The sequence below is a fragment of the Silene latifolia genome, chromosome 1 (genome assembly GCF_048544455.1).
Source record: "Silene latifolia isolate original U9 population chromosome 1, ASM4854445v1, whole genome shotgun sequence".
Classification (NCBI taxonomy): domain Eukaryota; kingdom Viridiplantae; phylum Streptophyta; class Magnoliopsida; order Caryophyllales; family Caryophyllaceae; genus Silene; species Silene latifolia.
This window is the reverse complement of record NC_133526.1, coordinates 50,822,796-50,845,794: the sequence shown is the minus strand read 5'-3', so window position 1 is coordinate 50,845,794 and position 22,999 is coordinate 50,822,796. Positions and strand designations below refer to the sequence as shown.

Here is a 22,999-nt window from a genome sequence, read left to right as displayed (position 1 = left end):
GGTCTTAAGCAAGCGTCAAGGAGTTGGATCATCGTTTTGATCATGTTATTAAACAGAATGGTTTTTCACGAAGTGTTGAGGAACCATGTTTATACATGAAGTTTAGTGGGAGTAAAGTTGTTTTCTTACTTCTTTATGTGGACGACATATTACTCATTGGGAATGATGTAGATATGCTTGCTTCTGTCAAGAAGTGGTTAGAAAATCACTTCCAAATGAAAGATTTGGGAGAAGCCCAGTGCATCTTGGGTATTCGGATCTATAGGGATAGATCCAAAAGGATATTAGCTTTGACTCAAGAAGCCTATATCGATAAGATTCTTGACCGATTCGATATGAAAAACTCCAAGAGAGGTTTTCTACCTATAAGCAGTGGGATTACTTTGAGTAAGTCACAGTGTCCTACTGAGCCTAAGGATATTGAACGCATGAAATCGATTCCCTATGCTTCCGTTGTTGGATCGATCATGTATGCTATGATGTGTTCTCGTCCAGACGTCTCGTATGCTTTGGTATGACGAGTCGTTTTCAGAAAACTCCAGGTGAGAGTCACTGGATAGCCGTCAAGAATATTCTGAAGTACTTGAGAAGAACTAAGGATTCATTCTTAGTGTTTGGAGGAGAATCTGAATTACGTATAAGAGGTTATACGGATGCCAGTTTCCAAACCGACAGGAATGATTTGAAATCCCAAGCTGGTTTTGTCTTTTTGTTGAACGGAGGGGCGGTTTGCTGGAGAAATTTTAAGGAGTATGTGACTGCTGATTCTACAACCCAAGCTGAGTACATTACAGCCTCTGAAGCTGCAAAGGAAGCTGTTTGGATTAGGCAATTCTTAGAGGGAATGAAAGTAGATTCGACGGCCAAGGATCCTATCACTTTATATTGTGATAACAGTGTGGCAATTTTTCAAGCAAAAGAGCCCAAGTCTAGTAACAAGTCTAGACACGTACTTAGGAAATTTTATGTAATTAGAGATTTAATTGAAAAGAAGGAAATTACAGTCTGTAAGGTTAGGCCAGCTGACAACATCGCTGATCCTTTAACCAAGCCATTGTCTCAAGCACGTCATGGGCCGTTACCGATTCTGCCTTTGAGTGTCTCTAACATGATCAAGTTGACGGAGCTTCCGGTATCCACCAAGATCTTTCTCAGCTCGCAATTTTCTATGGGGAGCGTGATGATTAGAGCATCGTGGTGCTGTTCTAGAGCGGACCCTGCATCTGTTTCGTCAAAGGTAACTGATGGCAGATTCTGGCGGTTGATCCTGCAGGAATTTTCTGGTATGTCTCGCTTAGTTCTGGTTGCGTGCCTCTTTGCTGCTGAATATGTCAGTCCGCACAGCTCCGATCCACCTGTAATAACATTCACAGTTCTAGTGCATTGAGGAGGAGGAGATGGCAGAACCTGATCTGCTGAGTTCACTCTGGTTATGCCTCTGGGTAGGAGGTGATCCAGGTTTCCTTGATTATAATGGAACTTGACTTCCTTTCTGAGGGAATGGCATTCGTCGGTGTCATGGGTGTTGCTGTCGTGGAACTCACACTTCTTGCCTGTTTCCTTTCTGATGTTGAAGTATCCTTCTGCTGGAGGTTTTGGCCATCTGAATCTGCGTCCCAACTCCTTCAAGGCTTTAAATAACCCTGCAAGATTAGTGGTAAAACAATACTCACTTACTTTCGGAGGCAAATCTGCTTCCCTCTTTCCTTCAGAACTTCCAGAAACTTTGTTTACACTCCTGTTGTAGGGTTTGGGTCTTTCACTCCTCTTCTCTACTGGATCTTTTCTGGATACTGGATCTGAATCATAGACGCCTCTAATGGGTGTAGAGTCTTCCTCTAGCCTTATGACAGCAATTGCCTTTGACTGTACTTCCTCAAAGGTGGTGCAAGGGTGCTTCGTCAGGTCCTTGTAAAGATCTGAATCTTGGTGCAGTCCTCGGCGGAAGGCTTGTATAGCGGTTGCTATATCACATCTCGGGATAGCCACCTTCTCTTTGTTGAACCTGTTCAAGTAATCACGGGTGGACTCTTCAAACCCTTGCACTATCCGGTAGAGGACACTTGTAACACCCCCATACTCCAAGTGCCTTACCAGGACCACTCAGGTATGAAGATATCACCATCTCGGTCGCCCGAGGTATGATAATCAAATAGACAAAACAGAAACAACGTTTATTATAAATAGTTTAATGAATAAATACAATCCTCAAAACCAAACCAAAGTACGATACAATATTCTCAAATGACTGTTCTAACTGAAACGTAAATAAACTAAGGCTACAGCGGAAGACTCCTATCATTTGTCGTGGCATCCCAGCTATCCCAGTACTCATCTCAATACCCGCTCAATATCTGCTCACCATCCCCGAATGGATCACCGCAGTTTACAAAACAACACCGGGGTCAGTACTAATCACACAATCAATATAGATAACAATAATAAGATAAACAGACAGCTGAACTGTCACACACACACACACACCACCAACTCCCATCATCTCAATACTGACTGTCCACTGGACCAGCCCTACCAGTGGGGGACCGCAGCCGTTCCCACCTAAGCCCCGCTCATCGTACGAGCGATAACCCTGTCCCATTAATGTGCACATCCCCTCCCGTGGCGGGTTCCACGGAGGGCGAAACTAGGGCGTGAAGTCACTCCCACAAGTGACCCCACTCAGCCGAGAACGCATCTCGAGAACCATAGACAACCAATCACAATCACAATTCACAATCATCATATCAAACAACTAACTACAGCACATCACCAATATCCCATTATGGGACTAATACTGAGTAGGAAATCCTACCTGGAAAGCACAACAAGCAGACGGTATCTACAGCTGTATCAAAACGCCTCTTCTACGAATCCTCCTCCTAACACATCACACATAAAGACTACACATCAGATACTACTCATAAAAACCCCCAAACCCTAAATTAGGGTTTAACCAAACTTAGCAAAACATTATAAAAATTACGTTAAAAGCTTACCCTCGACGCAAGGAACTCAACGATACGAACTATGACACGAACTGACCGTCTGAACTCCGGGAATTGCTAAGAATGCGATTAGGAAGATGAAGTGGCTGCTTTCTCTCTTAAACAGGGTTTTAGGTTTTGTAAAAGTGATTTAAAACAATGACGATTATGTTTAAATACCTTAATCGCATAATTAACAAAACCCGAGAAAAACTCCCCGTAAACCGGACACTCGATCGAGTACCCAAGGTACTCGATCGAGTACCCCCTTACTCGATCGAGTACCCCAGCTACTCGATCGAGTACCCAACAGGTCAGAAACTATTTTATTTCGCAACTTACCCTTACTCGACAGAGTAAGGGCTACTCGATAGAGTACCCCAAGACTTATAAATACGGAGTATTACAGTCTTCCCTCCTTAAAAGGAACTTCGTCCCCGAAGTTCAAACCACTACCAAACAAAGGTACTTCCACAACATTCCCGACTCAAAAGCCAAACAAAATTTTAACATAACATAAAACATGACACTAACCCAACTCATCCCGACAAACATACCGACACTACATATGAAAGGTGTACAAAACTCTTAAAAGCGCTCGCGATCATCTCCTACCCCCTAAAAGAAACAAGGTTACGTCCCCGTAACCATACATACCTGATCAAAAAGGAAAGGGTAACGCTCTTTCATGATATCCTCTGCCTCCCATGTAGCTTCCTCGGTCTCGTGGTTAGACCAAAGGATCTTAAGCAAAACTGTCTCACCACTCCTGGTCTTTCTAACCTTTCGGTCTAGAATCTGTTTAGGCACCTCCGGATATGATAAGGACTCATCTAGCTCTAAGCTCTCTGCCTCCAACACATGTGACGGGTCACTCACATACTTCGCAAATTGCGATACATGAAACACATTATGCACTCTCTCCAACGCATCTGGTAAAGCCAAACGATAAGCAACTTCCCCAACTCGCTCTAAGATCTCATAAGGCCCTATAAACTTCTGACTTAGCTTGCCTTTCTTCCCAAATCTCATAACTCCACGCATCGGAGACACTTTCAAAAGAACCTTGTCCCCAACTTGAAACTCTATGTCCCGACGATGTAGATCTGCATAACTCTTTTGTCGGTGGCCCCGGGTCGCTCTCATCCGTTCCCCGATCATCTTAACTGTTCCACCATCTCATGCACCATCTCTGGTCCTAAAACCCTTTGCCTCAAAGACTATCGTCCCAACAGATTGGACTCCTACACCTCCTCCCATACAAAGCCTCAAACGGTGCCATACCTATACTTGTGTGATAGCTGTTGTTGTAAGAAAATTCTATCGGTCCAACCTCTCGCTCCCAGCCTACCACCAAAATCCATTACACAAGCTGCGCAACATATCCTCAAGAGTCTTGATTGTTCTCTCGTCGCCCATCTGTCGCAGGATGAAATGTCGTACTCATCTTCAAAGTCGTTCCCAACGATTCCCGCAACTCCTTCCAAAATCTCGATATAAACCTCGCATCTCTCGTCGACATCGTGTCCTTAGGGACTCCATGTAACTTAAGCACGTTCTTTCGATAGGCCATAGCCGATTGTGCCTTAGTCCATGTATCTTTCATTGGAACAAAGTGAGCCGACTTGGTCGACGACGATCCACTATCACTCAAATCATGTTGTTACCTTGTTGACTCTTAGGCAAACCCACAATGAAATCCATGGAAATGGATTCCCACTTCCACTCAGGCACCTCTAAAGACTGAATCTTATCTTGTGGTCTTCTCTGTTCCCCTTTAACTCTTTGGCATGTCAAACAACGGGACACAAACTCAGCTGTGTCTTTCTTCATCCCAGGCCACCAAAACGTTTTCTTCAAGTCCTTGTATAGCTTGTCTCCACCTGGATGAACTGAATATGGTGTGCAATGCGTTTCTGTCATGATCGTCTTTTTCAACTCCTCATCATTAGGAACACACCACCGACCATCAAACCTCAAACTACCATCTGTATGAATAGAAAACCGGGACACTGTCCCTTTCTCTACTCCAGCTCTCCACTCAACTATCTTAGGATCTAAAGCCTGCTTATCCCGAATGTCATCATAAAACTCCAGATGTACTGTCATATCACCCATGGCATCTCCTTTCTGCATCATATGTATTCCAAAGCTCGCTACCTCATCCCTCAGCCTCATCAAAGATAGAGTTGTACACAAGGAATGTACACTCTTTCTACTCAAAGCATCAGCAACAACATTGGCCTTCCCTTCATGGTAAATAATTTCCATGTCGTAGTCGCCAATCAACTCCATCCACCTCCTCTGTATCATGTTCAACTCCTTCTGCGTGAAGATGTACTTAAGACTCTTGTGATCAGAAAATACCTTAAAGATTGCTCCATAAAGGTAATGTCTCCAAATCTTGAGAGCAAACACCACTGCACCCAACTCCAGATCATGAGTAGGGTAGTTCTCCTCATAAGGCTTCAACTGCCTAGAAGCATAGGCAATCACTTTACCATTCTGCATCAACACACATCCCAGCCCATTATTCGAGGCATCTGTATAAACCTCGAAATTCTCGCTCCCTTCAGGCGATGCGAGGACAGGAGCTGTGGTCAAACGCTCCTTTAATGTTTGGAACGCCGTCTCACAACTCTCATCCCAACGAAACCTGTTCTCTTTCCTCATCAACGCTGTCATCGGTCTAGCTACCTTGGAGAAATCTTTCACGAACCGTCTGTAGTATCCAGCTAAACCCAAGAAACTTCTAACCTCAGCAACATTCTTCGATGCTTCCCACTTTGTCACTGCCTCAATCTTCGCCGGATCCACAGCTACCCCATCTTTAGAGATTACATGCCCCAGAAAAGCAACTTTCTCTAACCAGAACTCACACTTGGACAGCTTAGCATACAACTCATGATCCCTCAAAGTCTGCAACACGATCCTCAGATGCTCCTCATGCTCCTCCTTAGTCTTAGAGTAGACTAAGATGTCATCGATAAACACCACCACAAACTGGTCCAAGAACTGTCTGAAGATTCTATTCATCAAATCCATAAACACCGCCGGCGCATTAGACAACCCAAACGGCATCACCACATACTCATATTGGCCATACCTTGACGTGAAAGCTGTCTTTGGTATGTCCACCTCTCTAATCTTCACCTGATGGTACCCCGACCTCAAATCAATCTTAGAAAAGATCATTTGCACCGCTCACCGATCAAACAGGTCATCTATCCTTGGCAAAGGATACTTGTTCTTTATTGTCACACGGTTCAGCTCCCTGTAATCTATGCATAGCCTCAAACTCCCATCTTTCTTCTTCACGAAAAGAACGGGTGCTCCCCAAGGCGATACACTTGGTCTAATGTATCCCTTCTCTATCAAATCATCCAACTGCTTCCTAAGTTCCTCCATCTCCTTAGGACCCATACGGTACGGTGCCTTACAGATTGGCCTCGTCCCTGGCTTCAACTCTACGGTGAAATCTATCTCCCTCTTCGGTGGCAACCCCGGAATCTCCTCTGGAAAAACATCTGCAAACTCTCCCACCACTGGTATCTCATCAACTGTCGGACTCTCTATCCGGTCATCTCTCACATGACACAAGATCAACGGACATCCCTTCCTCAGATAAGACTTCAAGGTGACAGCTGCAATCAACTTAACTTTGGGTTTGACTAGAAACCCACGATAAGACACACTAACACCCTTTGGACCTCTTAAGGACACTTTCTTTTGATGACAGTCTATCTTAGCTTTATACTTTCCTAACCAATCCATCCCAACTATCATCTCAAAACCATTAAAAGGAAACTCTAGCAAGTCTACAGGGAAATCAACTTGCCCAACTATCAAAGATACATCTCTAAACAACCTCCCACACGATACAGACTCACCCGAAGGTATGAAAACTTGCTCACTAACAGACTCATATACTCTCAAACCCAACTGTTTTACATGACTCAAGACACAAAACCGAGAAGCCCCCGAATCAAACAAAACAAACGTAGGAATACCATTAACAAGGAATTTACCGGTGATAACGTGCGCATCTTCCTCAGTTGCCTTCTTCTCCATCATGAACAACTTGCCATCGGTCTTCCGCCCACCTCCTGGGACAAGATCTTGGCCGACGCGGGTCGGCTTAGCACCCGACCCTTGATTGTTGTTGTTGTTCGTCGGTGTCTTCTGATAAGAATTACCGCCGTTGCGGTTGCCTCCACTCGGTAGCTCGACTTCCCGGTTTGGCCATGTTCCAGCCTTGGTCCGTTGCTCGCGAAGCTCGTGCGGAGTCTCTCGAAAAGATCCGGTGCGCTCGTGCACTCATGTCTCTTGTGGCCCACACCACCACAACCAAAGCAGGTCACTCCCCAACTATTACTCACACTCCCACGGCCACGCCCAAAGGAAGCCCCAAACACTAAACCCGGACCAGCAGAAAATCCCTTAGATCGATTGTGGTTGCCTTTCTTGTGATTCGATCGGCCACCACCCTCGCTCTCAGACTTCCTCTTCTCACCACCTGACCTCTCCTGAGCCATCTCCACCAACCTCTCAGCTCTCCCAGCCCTCTCATAAGCTTCCTTAACATCGGTAAGGATCCCCACGGGTAACTTATCCATAATCGTGGTAGTCAACCCTCTCTCAAACCTCAATGCCAGGTTCTCCTCACTCAAACCCATATCCAAAGATACCTGGACTTCTCATTGAACCGTCTCGTAGTACTCGGCTACGGACATCTCGCCGGTCATCTTAAACTTATCAAACTCTTCCCTCAACTTACTCCTCACGTGCTCCGGCACGAACTCCTTCCTCACAACCCTACGAAACTCCTCCCAAGGTATAGCAGGTAAGCCTTGGTTGGTGTATATCTCCTTAGCACTCACCTTCACCGAATCCACCACCACTTGCCCGCCGCCTCCCTCGATAGAACGCACTGTTCCACTCTCATCTCATCGGGCAATGAACCAAGTCTAAGATGTTCTCCATCTCTCTCACCCAACTATCGCTGATTGGGTTCCCCAACCCCTTGTATTCTTTCGGGTTAAACCTCGCAATGTAGAGGCTGATTTTAGAATGATCAACCTCCTTCTCCTTACTCTTATCCTTGTCCTCATTCACTCTCTTCAGGGTCTCAGTAAGAGCATCCTGGTGCTCTAACATCTTAACGATGTCATCCGTGGTCATAAGCTCAGCTCTTGCGTACAAAGCAGTTCTCTTGGGCGGCATCTTGAAGCTATATAAGAAAGGGGTAAACGTAAACACACGTACTAAACCTCAAAACACGGACACACGATGCCCAGAACCCACTCGATCGAGTTCCCAAACACACTCGATCGAGTAACGGGCTACTCGATCGAGTGCCCCCCGTACTCGATCGAGTACCCAAACTCCAGAACCAAACAGACCTTCTGATCTCTTACCTACTCGATCGAGTATCTAGGCTACTCGATCGAGTGACCCCCTACTCGATCGAGTACCCCTAGTTACTCGATCGAGTGCCCCAAAACTCGATTCTGGACTCAAAATCGCCAAAAACCCACCCGATCGAGTCAGTCTCACTCGATCGAGTACCACTAATACGTAAGAGCTACCCGCCTATTACGTCATATACTAACATGCTAAACTTTATAAAACCACATGATATCATAATAAATATGCTACGCATCTATTCTACTATCAACAAGATCAATTCATCATGCTATTAAAGCCACATTGTAAACATCCAACAGGTTATTCCAACATCAAGTCTACACATATATTACTTTTCTTTCACATTCTCAACTTCTCCTTCAACATCCAACAATCACACACTTCATCACATTGTTAACAAGTTAACAAAGCACACATATGACTCGACAAACACTTTCCCATGTGACCGGTTCAAAGTTGTAGGGCGACCCCCGCGACTTTAGGACGTCTCCCAAGCCTTTGCACTAGCTCCTACAACTTTTACCCCGGGTTCATTTTAATTGACTCCCTATGTTCATTAAGTTCATTGGTTACAGGTTTCAGGATCGTCGCTCTGATACCATTTGCAACACCCCCATAATCCAAGTGCCTTACCAGGACCACTCAGGTATGAAGATATCACCATCTCGGTCGCCCGAGGTATGACAATCAAATAGACAAAACAGAAACAACGTTTATTATAAATAGTTTAATGAATAAATACAATCCTCAAAACCAAACCAAAGTACGATACATTTTCTCAAATGACTGTTCTAACTGAAACGTAAATAAACTAAGGCTACAGCGGAAGACTCCTATCATCTGTCGTGGCATCCCAGCTATCCCAGTACTCATCTCAATACCCGCTCAATATCTGCTCACCATCCCCGAATGGATCACCGCAGGTTTACAAAACAACACCGGGGTCAGTACTAATCACACAATCAATATAGATAACAATAATAAGATAAACAGACAATTTGAACTGTCACACACACACACACACCACCAACTCCCATCATCTCAATATCGACTGTCCGGTGGACTGACCCCGCGCAGTGGGGGACCGCAGCCGTTCCCACCTAAGCCCCGCTCATCGTACGAGCGATAACCCTGTCCCATTAATGTGCACATCCCCTCCCGTGGCGGGTTCCACGGAGGGCGAAACTAGGGCGTGAAGTCACTCCCGCAAGTGACCCCACTCAGCCGAGAACGCATCTCGAGAACCATAGACAACCAATCACAATCACAATCACAATCACAATCATCATATCAAACAACTAACTACAGCACATCACCAATATCCCATTATGGGACTAATACTGAGTAGGAAATCCTACCTGGAAAGCACAACAAGCGAGACGGTATCTGGTGTATCAAAACGCCTCTTCTACGAATCCTCCTCCTAACACATCACACATAAAGACTACGCATCACATACTACTCATAAAAACCCCCAAACCCTAAATTAGGGTTTAACCAAACTTAGCAAAACATTATAAAAATTACGTTAAAAGCTTACCCTCGACGCAAGGAACTCAACGATACGAACTATGACACGAACTGACCGTCGAACTCCGGAATTGCTAAGAATGCGATTAGGAAGATGAAGTGGTGCTTTCTCTCTTAAACAGGGTTTTAGGTTTTGTAAAAGTGATTTAAAACAATGACGATTATGTTTAAATACCTTAATCGCATAATTAACAAAAACCGAGAAAAACTCCCCGTAAACCGGACACTCGATCGAGTACCCAAGGTACTCGATCGAGTACCCCCTTACTCGATCGAGTACCCCAGCTACTCGATCGAGTACCCAACAGGTCAGAAACTATTTTATTTCGCAACTTACCCTTACTCGACAGAGTAAGGGCTACTCGATAGAGTACCCCAAGACTTATAAATACGGAGTATTACAGTTGGTCTGCTTCTCCGGCTTTCTGCTGCTGGCAAACTGCTGGTTGAATGCATTGACTAGATCGGCGAAGTTGGCTATGCTCTTGTTGAGCAGGCCGACGAACCACTGCAGAGCTGCTCCAGACAAGGTTGACCCGAATCCTTTACACATACAAGCTTCCTTTAAGGATCCAGTTGCGGTTATCACCATCATTTTCTGCTTGTAGTGGTTGATATGATCGAGCGGGTCCGTGGTTCCGTAGTAGAGCATCATGGCCGGCGACACACATCCCTTAGGAACACCGACTAGGGCTATGTCGTCCACGAAAGGTGAGTCTGCGTAGCTGTCTCGGGCTGCTTTCTTCAACGGACGGGCTACGCCTGGTATCTTGTACATCAACTCCCTCAGCTCCTGGTACTGCTGCTCCAGCGAGTTACCTGCTCCTGCAAGAGGGTTAGAAACAGGCTGGAAGGAACCAGCAGGTGTACCTCCTAGCCAGGGCACTCCAGAAAATTGGCATGATGCTGAGTGACTGGTTACTAGGGTGGCACTGATTATGGATCCAGGCTGCCATCCTGGTGTCTACTGTAGTCCTCCGATCCAGGCTCCACTGGTGAACTGGCCGCAAGATGGGGCTGCTGCATTGATGACAAGTCTTGATTCCCATCCTAATGTCTGGTGTGCGGGGGTACCTGAAAAAGGTGGAAGATCAGATCCTGACGGGGTGTTAAACAAAGCATTACCTGATGTCTGCTGCAGGCTGGATGGGTTGTCAAATGACGGACATCCCAATCCTCTAGGCTCAATTGGTTCATTGGGTGTTACTCCTGCAAGGTCTAGTCCGGTGACTAGTTCTGACGGAATTGATCGACTCGATCCTCCACCGCTGGTTCGGGTCGGAGCCTCTGGCACTGATGTTGGCTTGGTCTGGACTACTGTTACGATCTGAGCAATCAGGTTCTAGTTGTCCTTCCTCAGATCCTCAACGGCCTGACGCAGAGTGTCCATCCCATGAATCATCACCTGCATCGGATCAAGCGTTGGGAGCCCTCTACTTCTGAAAACCTCTGCGCCCGATCCTTCCTGGGTCGGAGCTCTGGACACAGCTTCACCTCTGCTGGGGCTGCTTTGCCTGCTGGATCTGGAGTGACTGTGTGGGCCTGCTGCCTTGGGTATCTGCGGTGGCTTCTGAGGCTGGGGTATGGCTATGGTCGACATGCTAACGGGGATCATCTGACTGGACGCTGGGGATGCACTGACTGATCCTGCGGATGCAGAAGTAGGTCTTGCTCCAGAAGACAGGGCTAACATGCTCTAGGTGTTGGAAGGATTCTGGCTGGTTCCAGACATGGTGACGGCTGGTTCGGTTTTGCGAGATTTGGCTATAGAAAATGATCACTATGCCCCACGGTGGGTGCCAAATTGTTTTGGTAAAAATTTACCGGTTACGAATTAATTATGTGAGTGATAGTGATTAATCTAGTGCCAATTACGGTTTAGATGCAACAATGACAATGAACGAAGAAAAGACGAAATGAAAGAAAATGACACGGAGGATTTTTGGTGACGCGGAAAACCCGGTGTGGGAACAACCGCGGGGGGAATCGGAATCCCACCAACTTTGCACTATAATTGAGGGTCAATATGCAACTAAGAAAATACAATGATTATTTTAGCTAATTAATTATTGCCAAGTATAGACGGGATTTTTGAGGAATGACGAGTTGCTTGAGATGATTTTCGAATGCCCCTGAGTGTTGCTCTTCTCTTGCTTTTATACTGCTCAAGTCAGACTCAGAGTAAGAAAACCTCCATCCTATTTCTGCTCGTATATCCTTGGTCAACCCATAAGAATAGGGGGTTGTTGATGGACTTAGTTGTTAGCTTTCCTTCTGCACGCGTGTTTTCTTATTTGCCAACTTGTGTTTATTTGCTTTTTGATCTTGCGGCTCTCCTTGCGCCACGTCAGTGATCCCTTCCCCTTTCCATCTACCAATGATCCTTTGCCACGTCAACCATACAAATAAGTGATATTTTATCCCTAACACGTATCACCTGATTTTTAATCGCATTTTCTACCATACGCCTGAGTTTATGAGTAAATACCTTTCCCTGCATATATATTAGGCCGTAGATTTCACAAAATCACATGGAACATCTAGTGATACATCGATTTTAGTTGTGCCAATCAATATGGCAAAAACAACAAATATACAAACTACATATACTTAAGACGCGACATGTTAATTGGTATTTTAGGTAGATTACCATATTTGGTTAAAAATTGACCGAGATTGATCCATAATCACTTTAACAATTCGTATCATTTTACTTAAAATGAACATAACTGTTGGGTCAAATACTATTAGATGGTGCTAATAAAGAAAAACTTTTGGCATTTTTTAGGCAACGTGTCATGTGATTTGGTACATATTTGTTTCATTTTAAGCTTAAGACATATAGTACCGGTTTTAAATGAGTAATTGTGAAATTAAAAAGGTGACAACCATTTGCTAACACGATGGAAGTGAAAATAAAAGTTGACATTATAAAGTTGTAAGAAATTATAATAGGTTAAAAGAATAAAGCGTAACTGGAATAGAGGATGAGTTTTGTTTGTAGCTAAACTCTCCTTCACCGTTGTTCATGCGAATTTCCATTGCAAATTACTTCCTTGATGATTTGATAAGTTGATGGGATCCTCCTACTACAAGTTGTAGCCTTCCAGAATATAGGACATAGAACATATCCATTTATACATTTGAAACATACATCTCTTATGTTAATAGTTGACTTTTTATAATATCCAATTTTTCTTATTGCAATTATATTAGTACAAACATCTCAATCGCGTCAAAATAATTGGTCAAAAGCTTTGTTTAAACAATAGGTCTTGGTATAGACGGGTGGGGCGAACAGACGGGTAAAGACCTCTAATAAAATGGGTAGGGGGGCAAGGTGGGGCACCCCCCATGTGCTTCCCACTTTATGGCAAATGGGTATTTTATGAGGGGAAGTGGTATCCGTCTATACATATAGACGGATAGTGTCCGTCTATAATGAGAATTTGTGTTGTTTAAATCAGTCGGAGCTAACAACATATGACAAGTTCATATACTCTCTATTTTTTATATATATGACTTTCTCTTTCTTCAATAGTTCTTAAAATATAAACTAATTAAATATTGTATTATGAATTATGATAGGTATACTTATATGCATGAGCTTTTCGTATGAACCAGTTTTAAACCCGTGCATAATTGCACGTGATTGGATATCCAATAATTTGACAAAATGAATAAATATAAAAAATAAATTGCACATAATTATAATTTAAAATAAGAATAATTATATCTAAGTAATCAATATAAAAATGGACTTATAAATTAATATAGGTATATATGTTTAAAACGATAATCCCAACAATGATTTTCCAATTTTAAAACCAGTTGGAAGGTACAACTATAATAGTCATCCATATTTCAAATAATATATAATTTCGAAAACATAGATAAAGAATATAGCAATCAAAGATAACTAAACCCTATGCACCCTTCGTGTACACCCCACCCCCAAGTCCCGAACCCACATCTGTAAATTTAAATGATCTACCTCCTACTCTCTACAAACTCGAAACTTAACTTCAGCACTTAACACACATGAGAGATTATATTTTGTTTTTCGATTGTTTAAATTTATATAGCTAATGTTCTAAGTTCACCGCTTCCTTAGATTTTATGTTCTTTTTTGTATGGTATATATACAGTCTGAAATAAAACTGTGATGAATAAAACTGAATACTATAACATATCCTTGTGGTATATATACAGTCTGAAATCTGACCACTTTAGTGTAGAGTAAATATCTGAGCATGGTAACATAACAGAGTAGAGATATTGTGACATGAGCTTAACATCATAAAATTTATACTTATACATAGTGACATATTTTGCTTAACACTGTGACATATGTGTTGTTGTTTAAAAAGTGACCACCATAGTTTAAAAATGTATGCATGTGTTGAGTTTTTTAAACATTGTGATGAAATGTGACCACTTTATTATACAATAAATATCTTAACATGGTTACATAATAGAGTGAAGATGTGACATGAACTTAACAACATAATATATCTACATAACACATAGTGACATATTATAAAATGTTTATTATGTGACCACTTTTTGTTAGAAAATGTAGTTTTGTCTGAGTTTTCATAAATCTTAACATGTTGACATATATTGCTTAACAGTGTGACATATGTGTTGTTGTTTAAAAACTGACCACCATAGTTTAAAAATGTACGTATGTGTTGAGTTTTCTAAACATTGTGATCAAATGTGACCACTTTAGTGTACAGTAAATATCTTAACATGGTTATATAATATAGTGAAGATATTGTGACATGAGCTTAATAGCATAACATATCTACATAACACATAGTGACATATTATAAACTCTTTATTATGTGACCAATTTTATTAGAAAATAAACTTTTGTCTGAGATTTCCTTATATGTTAACATGGTCTCATTTATTACTTAACACTGTGACATATGTGTTATTGTTGAAATAGTGGCCACCATAGCTTAGCTTAATCTGGTGACATCTATGAAAAACATAGTGCCATATTTATTAGTAGTGGAAATGTGACCATGTTAATTATGGTGACATATTCGTTAGTGTTAACATGTGACCATCTTGCATTATAGAAGTCATTGTAAAATGGTTACAATGTTATTCTTAGAATGGTAACATCAGTTATATGTCTGTTTAGGGTTATTAGGTGACCATCTTACATCTAATATGTCTGTTTGTTTTAGTGAGATTAAGATTCTAAAATGGTAACATCTGTGACATACTTTGATTCTAACATGGTGACATCTGTGATTGTAACTTGTACACATATTCTTTGACCATCAATCCTTTTTATGTGCAAGCAGGGGCTCTCAAAGTGGCAGCTGTTGGGCAAACCCCGAAGGAGGTGAAGGTTGGCCAAGACTCAAAAAGAAAGTTAACATATGGGCCAGTGCCTGGGAAAAAAACGACAGAGAAAGAAAGGAACGTATGTTTACAATCCTTTAAACTCTGTTACCATTTGATTGAGATTGCTTTGACTATTCCTCTTCATGCAACCATGTTAACTGTTTTCTTTAACGACTAATTGATTGTGTCCGGATATAGGAAATTGAAGGGAGTGGAGGGACATGGGTCACCAGCTTTCCTACACTATGTCATCGAGCACTTATCGACAGCTCAGAGGAAGGACGTTGAAGATATTGGGTTCAGAGGGCTTCTTGAGTTGAAGGAATCTAAGTTTATTCATACCATGGTAGATTTGTTGTTGGAGCGTTATGATACGCATACTAGGCTGATGTTGTTTAATAGGTTTGTCCACTTCGCAATCAGTAAACACGATGTTTATGATGTGTTCATATTGCCGTATGCGGGGGAGGATGTGCTGCTGGTTAAAGACGATAAAGAGTTAGTGCAGTCTTGGAGAGAGAGGTTCAGTGCTTTGCCGAAGAAAGACATACAATTGGACAAGGTTAGAGGTGAGATGCTGCAATTGGTAGAAGGTGGAACAAATTTTAAGAAAATATTTGTGTTGTTTGCAATGGGATCGTTCCTGTCCCCAACCGTTCACAATCGAGTTGACACAAGGTTAATTAGCGTGGTGGAGGATGTAGCTGCCATTCCGAAGATGGACTGTTGCTCTTATGTTCTGGATCGTTTAGACCATTCAGTGGAGTCATGGAAGGACAACGAATCCAAAAGCATTGGCGGATGCATAATGTTCTTTCAGTTACTCTACTTTCACCGACTGACTTGGATGGGTGAACCTGCACTGAGTACACTACCCTTGATACAACATTGGACATATGATGAACTGAAGAAGCGAGTTAAAGAGGAATATAAAACTTACACTGTCCACAAGGGGGTTTGGTATAGGGGTGTGGGATCTGAAGATATACCCAATCTCCATTAATCTAGAAAAGTCATTCTACCAACAGACGGTTAAAAGGGTGGTTCCTGAAGTTAAAGCTACCATGCAGGAAGCAGCTCGTCCGGCCCAGAACAGTGCAACTGCAGATGATAAAGGATGTAGGACTGTGTCTTTACCACTACCAGATAACCTCCCTACCGACGAGGATCTCCGCCGTCTGTATAACGACGTAAGTACCAACACTTGTCTAGCCTTCATAATCAATTTATACTGTATGATATATGAAGACGACCCTTAATCAGCATGTAATGTGTTGAAAACTGAAAATGATGACATTTTTACTAAAGTTAGTTACATTTTGATTGAATCTTTAAATTTGACCATCATAGTATGAAATGTGACGGCATGTTATGTGTCATTTTAAAACTTAAAATGTTGACATTCTGGGTTAGGATGGTTACATTATGATTTATTTTTTAAATGTGACCATAGTTGTTGTGATATGTAGTTGTTTTAGTATGAAATGTGACACCATATTCTGTGTGTTTAAAACTCTAAAGATGGTTAAAATCTTATGAACTGCTAAAATGGTGACACTGGGACTTAAGATGGTTACATTAGGAACACATTACTCTAAAGATGGTTACAGTCTTTTGGGTGTGTGGAACACTTAATATGGTGAAATTGGGACTTCAGATGGTTACATTGTGATTTATAAGGTGACCCTGGTTTAGTATAAAATGTGACCCTGTGTGTTTAAAACTCTCAATGTCACCATTTTGATAAACAATGGATATATTCTCGCGGACTGTTAACATGTGACCATCATAGCTGGGATATGTAGGTGTTGTAGTATTAATTGTAACAGCAAGTGGTGTGTGTGTATAACTTAAAATGGCGACATTCTGAAATAAGATGGTTATATAATGATCTAATGTTAGAATGTGGCAATGGTAGTGGTGATATGTAGATCTTTTAGTATGGAATGTATCAGCATGTTCTCTGTGTATAAAACTAAAAAAGATGGTGACATATTGACTAAAGATGGTTACATTCTTATAGACTATTGACATGTGACCATCGTAGCTGTGATATGTAGGTGCTTGTTGAGAACTTAAAATGGTGACATTCTAACTAAATGTTGTTACATGTCAAAAGGCGAGCTTCATAGCTGTGATATGTAGTTTTGTTTAAATGTGACATTATATGTATGTGTGTTGAACATTATTTTAGTGTATTCAAGTTAGTTAAATATGCTCATAATCAATATTGGTGAATGTGTAGGCGCGTGTACTGAAATGGTACCAGTCCAAAAGGTACCAGCAGTTGGTATCACGCTTACATCGTGAAATGGTAGTGGAAATGACGGTGGATCCTCCCATGTCTCAGCAGGCGCGGCAACAGCAACCCGCAGATGTTGAAGAGATGGGAGAAGTAACAGAGACGTTGAAGCAGAAATTGGATAACGACCCCGTATTCTATGCTGACTTCATTGCCATGTTTGATCAGGTGGACCAGGATTTGGAGAACGTGGTTCTCTCACCCTCGTTTGACTTGGGGATAGATGACATTGGCAGACAACCACCCTCGTACGAGCTCAGGTACACGCGTGCTAGAGACCGTGCACCAGGAGCTCCTGTTTATAATTGCCCTAATGATGTAACCCGTGCCCCGAGCTGTCCAGTAACAAAGCCCGCCGGTAAGAAGAAGTGAAGTAGGGGCACATAACTGTCGTTTTCTGATAATGATGTAGTATTTTGGGACATCACTTTTGGTCCTTCGTGCTGTGAAGCGATTGTTCAATAGTCCTCGTTTTGTTAACAACTTATGATCTACCAATGTGTAGACTAATTTGGTATTAGTATTCCCAGTACTGTAGTAACATTTTGAAGTTGTTTGGCACTCCTCCTCTTGTAACAAATTTATGATGTACGAATATTGTGACATATGTGAACAAACATGGTCACATTGTTGTGTAAAGTATTAACATATTGATGTTGACCATAAATGTCAGCAAGTTATAAACCACGGTTGTTATCATGACCATAAATGCCAGCAGGTTATAAAGCTCGCCTTTTAACATGTAACAACATAGAAACATGTCTCTGCTAGGGTGGTCAAATTTTTAACAATGACATACATGTCACCATGATTAGTCACTGATGTTCCCATGTTAACAGTTAAGTCACAATGTTAACTTTAGTATGCAACCAAATGTTAATAAAAGTTTGTTAAACAATGGTATCATCCACAGCTAAATTTCCCTCATATTGATCAACAAACAACCACTTTTGAAAGGTGGCAAAGGAACTTCAATAAAATTAGTTTATGACAAAAAATGGTAACATTTGAGTATAACTAATAATGTCACCTCGGATTTGCAAAGGGGATGAGAGATAATCTAGAGAGAGAAACTCCTCTCTAATTCTGAGTGTTTTCTTTTACTGCAAGCAATGGCTCGTAACAGAAAAACAACCAAAAATCCTCAGATTAGCGTCGTTTCTAAGCAAAAAAACAACAAAAATAATCAAAATAATGGACAATCTAGTGTTCAAACAAAGAATAAAGACAATTCTCATCATCGTCAGCTGGAATTCTCTTCGCAGGAGTTTGAGGGTGATTTGGAATCAATCCTGGAAGAGGAGGAACCTGACCATGAGGAACCTGAGCAGATAAGGACGGCACCGGTGGTTACCACGCCGACAATTCAGCTTACGCATGAAGATGTGGATGGTGAGCTACAATTCTGGTCCTCTTCTGTCTTTTGTTACGTTCTTGGAGCAAACCCTCCCAGTTCTGTTTTTACTGGTTTTGTCAAAAGTGTGTGGCAGGCTCAGGGGATTGATATGATCTCTTTTATGCCGAATGGGATCTTCTTAGTCCGTTTTAAAACGAAAGAACAACAACAATTTGTCCTTAATAATGGTCATCTACTCTTTGATAATAAGCCTGTAATTGTTAATGAGTGGAAGCCTGATACGGAGTTAGTTAAGCATGATGTGAAGCGTATCCCTATTTGGATGAAATTGTATGATTTGGATGTGAAGTTTTGGGGTCTGACAAGCCTGGAAAAATTGAGTAGTGCAGTGGGCAAATTCATTCGCTGTGAAGAGAATACACTGCATAAAAATTTTTTAGGTTTTGCCAGGATCATGATAGAGGTTGAAATTGGCCAGCAATTTCCTGATCAGATCTTGTTTTTGGATGAGAATGGAAAAACCAGAGAGCAAGAGTGCAGTATGATTGGTTACCTTTGTCATGTTCCAAATGTAAAGGATTGGGTCATTTGGCTGCAAACTGTAGGAAAGATGAGTCAAAACCTGTGACAAAAAAGGTCTGGAAACCTAGGAAGGTGGATAACAAGCCTGTGCAGAAAGTTCAACCTCCACCAAAAGTAGTAGCTGTGAAACCTAGGCAACCAGTTGTCCCTTCCACACCTTTGAATGTTCTGACAATCAAAACTCCTGTGATTGTTCCTAACACTCCAGTGGTGGAGAGCACTATGCCCATAAGATTGCTTACTCGTTTGATCAGGCATGGCACTGGGGAAAAGAGAACTTTTACTCCTGGTGGCTTGTGTTTCATGGAGTCCTTAACTCAATCTATTCAGAAAACTAGGTTGGGAATTATGGAGACTAGAGCTGTGGACAAAGGGGAGACTAGTAAGGGTAGTGCTCAATATGGGTAGTATTGGTCTATGGAATGTAAGGGGCATGAATAAACCTAATAAGGAAAAAGAAATAAAACGCTTGTTAGGAAGGAATAATGTAGGTTTATGTGGTTTGTTTGAAACAAAAATAAAAGCAAATAATGGGAATAATGTAAGGAATGTGTTATGTGATAGTTGGTCAATCTGTACTAACTCTAGCCTTCATCGTGGGGGTAGGATTTGGTTGTTATGGGACCCTATTCTGTATGCTGTTACTGTGCTTGACATCCAAGTCCAGTGTATTCATTCAGAAGTCTTTGATAAAGCAAGAAGGAATAGGTTTTGGTTTACTGTAGTGTATGGGCTGAATAAGCTTGCTGAAAGGGAGCCTTTATGGGATAGTCTTCGTTCTTACTATGCTATAATCACTGGTCCATGGATGGTGGGAGGTGATTTTAATGCTATTATGGCCTCTAATGAACGAGTTGGAGGGGCTCCTATCACTAATGCTGAGATGAGACCTCTTCTTCAGGTTACTCAGGATTGTCAATTGTATGATTTGGGTGCAAAGGGTGCTTTTTACACCTGGACAAACAAACATGAAGTTGGGTCTAAATTTTGCAGCAGGTTGGATAGAGTCCTCATCAATGATGAGTGGCTTGCTGATTTCCCTGATAGTTACACTCATTTCTTGCCTGAAGGTGTCTTTGATCATTGTCCTGCCATCATTAGGCTTGAAATGGAGAGGCAGAGGACTGGATACTCGTTTAAATATTTTAATATGTGGGCTTCTGCACCTGACTATAAGGAGATTGTGAGTAATGGGTGGAACCAACAGGTGTTTGGCTCTCCTATGTATAAGGTGATTTGGAAACTGAAGGCTCTAAAGGGTGGTTTCAGGAAACTGAATAGAGAGCAGTTTGGGGATATTGAAAATCTCACCCATTTAGCTGAGATTGCCTTGGCTCAATGTCAAGAATGTCTTAGTAAGGATCCTCTTAATGTGGAGTTGAATCAGGCTAAGAAAATTTATGCTAAGGAGGTGGAGAATTTGCAAAAGGCTAGAGACCGATTTTTGAGACAGAAAGCAAAGGTAGACTGGATGCAATTGGGTGACCATAATACTGCCTTTTTCCATGCCAGTATAAAGAGTAGGAGGTCTAAAAATAGGGTGTTCCAAGTCAAAGATATGAATGGCTAGATATGTAGTAGTCCTGAGAAGATTCAAGGTGCTTTTGAGGAGTATTATATATCTTTATTGGGTACATCACATGCAGTTAGACCTATAAACAGGAAGATTGTGCAGCATGGTAAATGTCTCACTACTGCTTATTGTACTTTACTGACTGCCCCTGTCACTGGTTTTGAAATTAAGGAGGCCATGTTCTCCATCCCTGGGAACAAGGCTCCTGGCCCAGATGGCTACAGTAGGCAGTTTTTTAAAGACAATTGGGAGATAGTTGGGAGAGATATCATTAATGCTGTCCAAAATGTGTTCGGGGCTGGAAAACTTTTAAAACAATGCAGTAATACTATTCTCACTTTAATTCCAAAAGTTGCTATGCCTGATTCTGTATTGCAATTTAGGCCCATTGCCTGTTGTAATACAGTTTATAAGTGTGTTTCAAAGGTGCTTTGTGGTAGACTTGGAAAAGTGCTGCCTGATATTATTAGTCAATCTCAAGGAGCCTTTCTTAAAAATATAGATATTGTGGGAAACATTCTAATTTGTCAGGATTTGATTAAGTTGTATAAGAGGAAGAGTTGTTCTCCAAGAGCTATGATGATGATTGATCTTCAAAAAGCCTATGATTCAGTGGAGTGGGCTTTTGTTGGGGAAATGTTAAATGCTCTGGGATTCCCTTTACATATTTGTAATATTATGAAAGAATGCATCTCAACTACTTCTTACTCTATTTCCCTAAATGGGGAGATTTTTGGATTTTTCAAAGGCAAGAGGGGGCTTAGGCAAGGGGATCCCCTCTTCCCTTTGCTGTTCACAATTTGCCTTGAGTATCTGAGTAGAGTTCTCATGGTGGTTCAGAAGCATCATTTGTTTAGATTCCACCCTTTATGCAACAGGATTCAGCTTTCTCACCTATGCTTTGCTGATGATCTCATCTTGTTTTGTAAAGGGGATAGTGGTTCCATTGATTTGATGATGAAAGCTTTTAATATGTTCTCTAAAGCTACTGGGCTTGTGTAACACCCCCATACTCCAAGTGCCTTACCAGGACCACTCAGGTATGAAGACATTACCATCTCGGTTGCCCGAGGTATGATAATCAAATAAACAATGGAGAAACAACGTTTAATTATAAATACTTAGCGAAGAAGTACAATCCTCAAAACCAAACTGAAAGTACAATGCATGTTCTCAAACTGACTGTTCTAACAGAAATGTAAATAACTAATAAGCTACAGCGGAAGACTCCTATCATCATGTCGTGGCCATCCCAGCTATCCCAGTACTCATCTCAATACCTGCTCAATATCTGCTCACCATCCCCGAATGGATCACCGCGGGTTTACAAAACAACACCGGGGTCAGTACTAATCACACAATTCAATATATATACTAACAATAAGGTAAACAGACAGCTTAACTGTCACGCACACACAATCACGCCAAATCCAATCATCTCAATCACTGACTGTCCACTGGACCAGCCCTGCCAGTGGGGGACCGCAGCCGTACCCACCAAATCCCCGCTCCACACAGTGAGCGATAACCCTGTCCATTAATGTGCACATCCCTTCTATGGCGGGTTCTACATAAGGCGAAACTAGGGCGTGAAGCCACTCCCGCAAGTGACCCCACTCAGCCGAGGCCACGCCTCGCGAACCATCAACAACGATCACAACCACAATCACAATACAATTACTATATCAAACAACCAAACACAATACATCAACCAATATCCCATTATGGGACTAATACTGAGTAGGAAATCCTACCTGGTAAGCACACAATCAGACGGTCTCTACTGCTGAATCAAAAAGCCTCCTCTATGAACCCTCCTCCCTCGACGCAAGGAACTCAACGGTATGAACAACGATAAGAACTGACCCTCCAAACTC

The 22,999-nt window shown here is 42.0% G+C and overlaps 2 protein-coding genes across 2 annotated transcripts; one reads left to right on the top strand and one right to left on the bottom strand.

The window, feature by feature from the left end:
- Positions 1–1,068: 1,068 nt before the first annotated feature.
- On the bottom strand, positions 1,069–10,719 carry LOC141646549 (uncharacterized). Its single transcript, XM_074454420.1, has 2 exons — positions 10,334–10,719; positions 1,069–2,005 (listed from the first exon to the last, which is right to left on the bottom strand). The coding sequence occupies exons 1-2, from the start codon at positions 10,717–10,719 to the stop codon at positions 1,069–1,071; spliced, it is 1,323 nt and encodes a 440-aa protein (XP_074310521.1).
- A 9,263-nt stretch (positions 10,720–19,982) lies between these two features.
- LOC141646542 (uncharacterized) lies at positions 19,983–22,124 on the top strand. Its single transcript, XM_074454415.1, has 2 exons — positions 19,983–21,060; positions 21,196–22,124. The coding sequence occupies exons 1-2, from the start codon at positions 19,983–19,985 to the stop codon at positions 22,122–22,124; spliced, it is 2,007 nt and encodes a 668-aa protein (XP_074310516.1).
- The last annotated feature ends 875 nt before the right edge of the window (positions 22,125–22,999 follow it).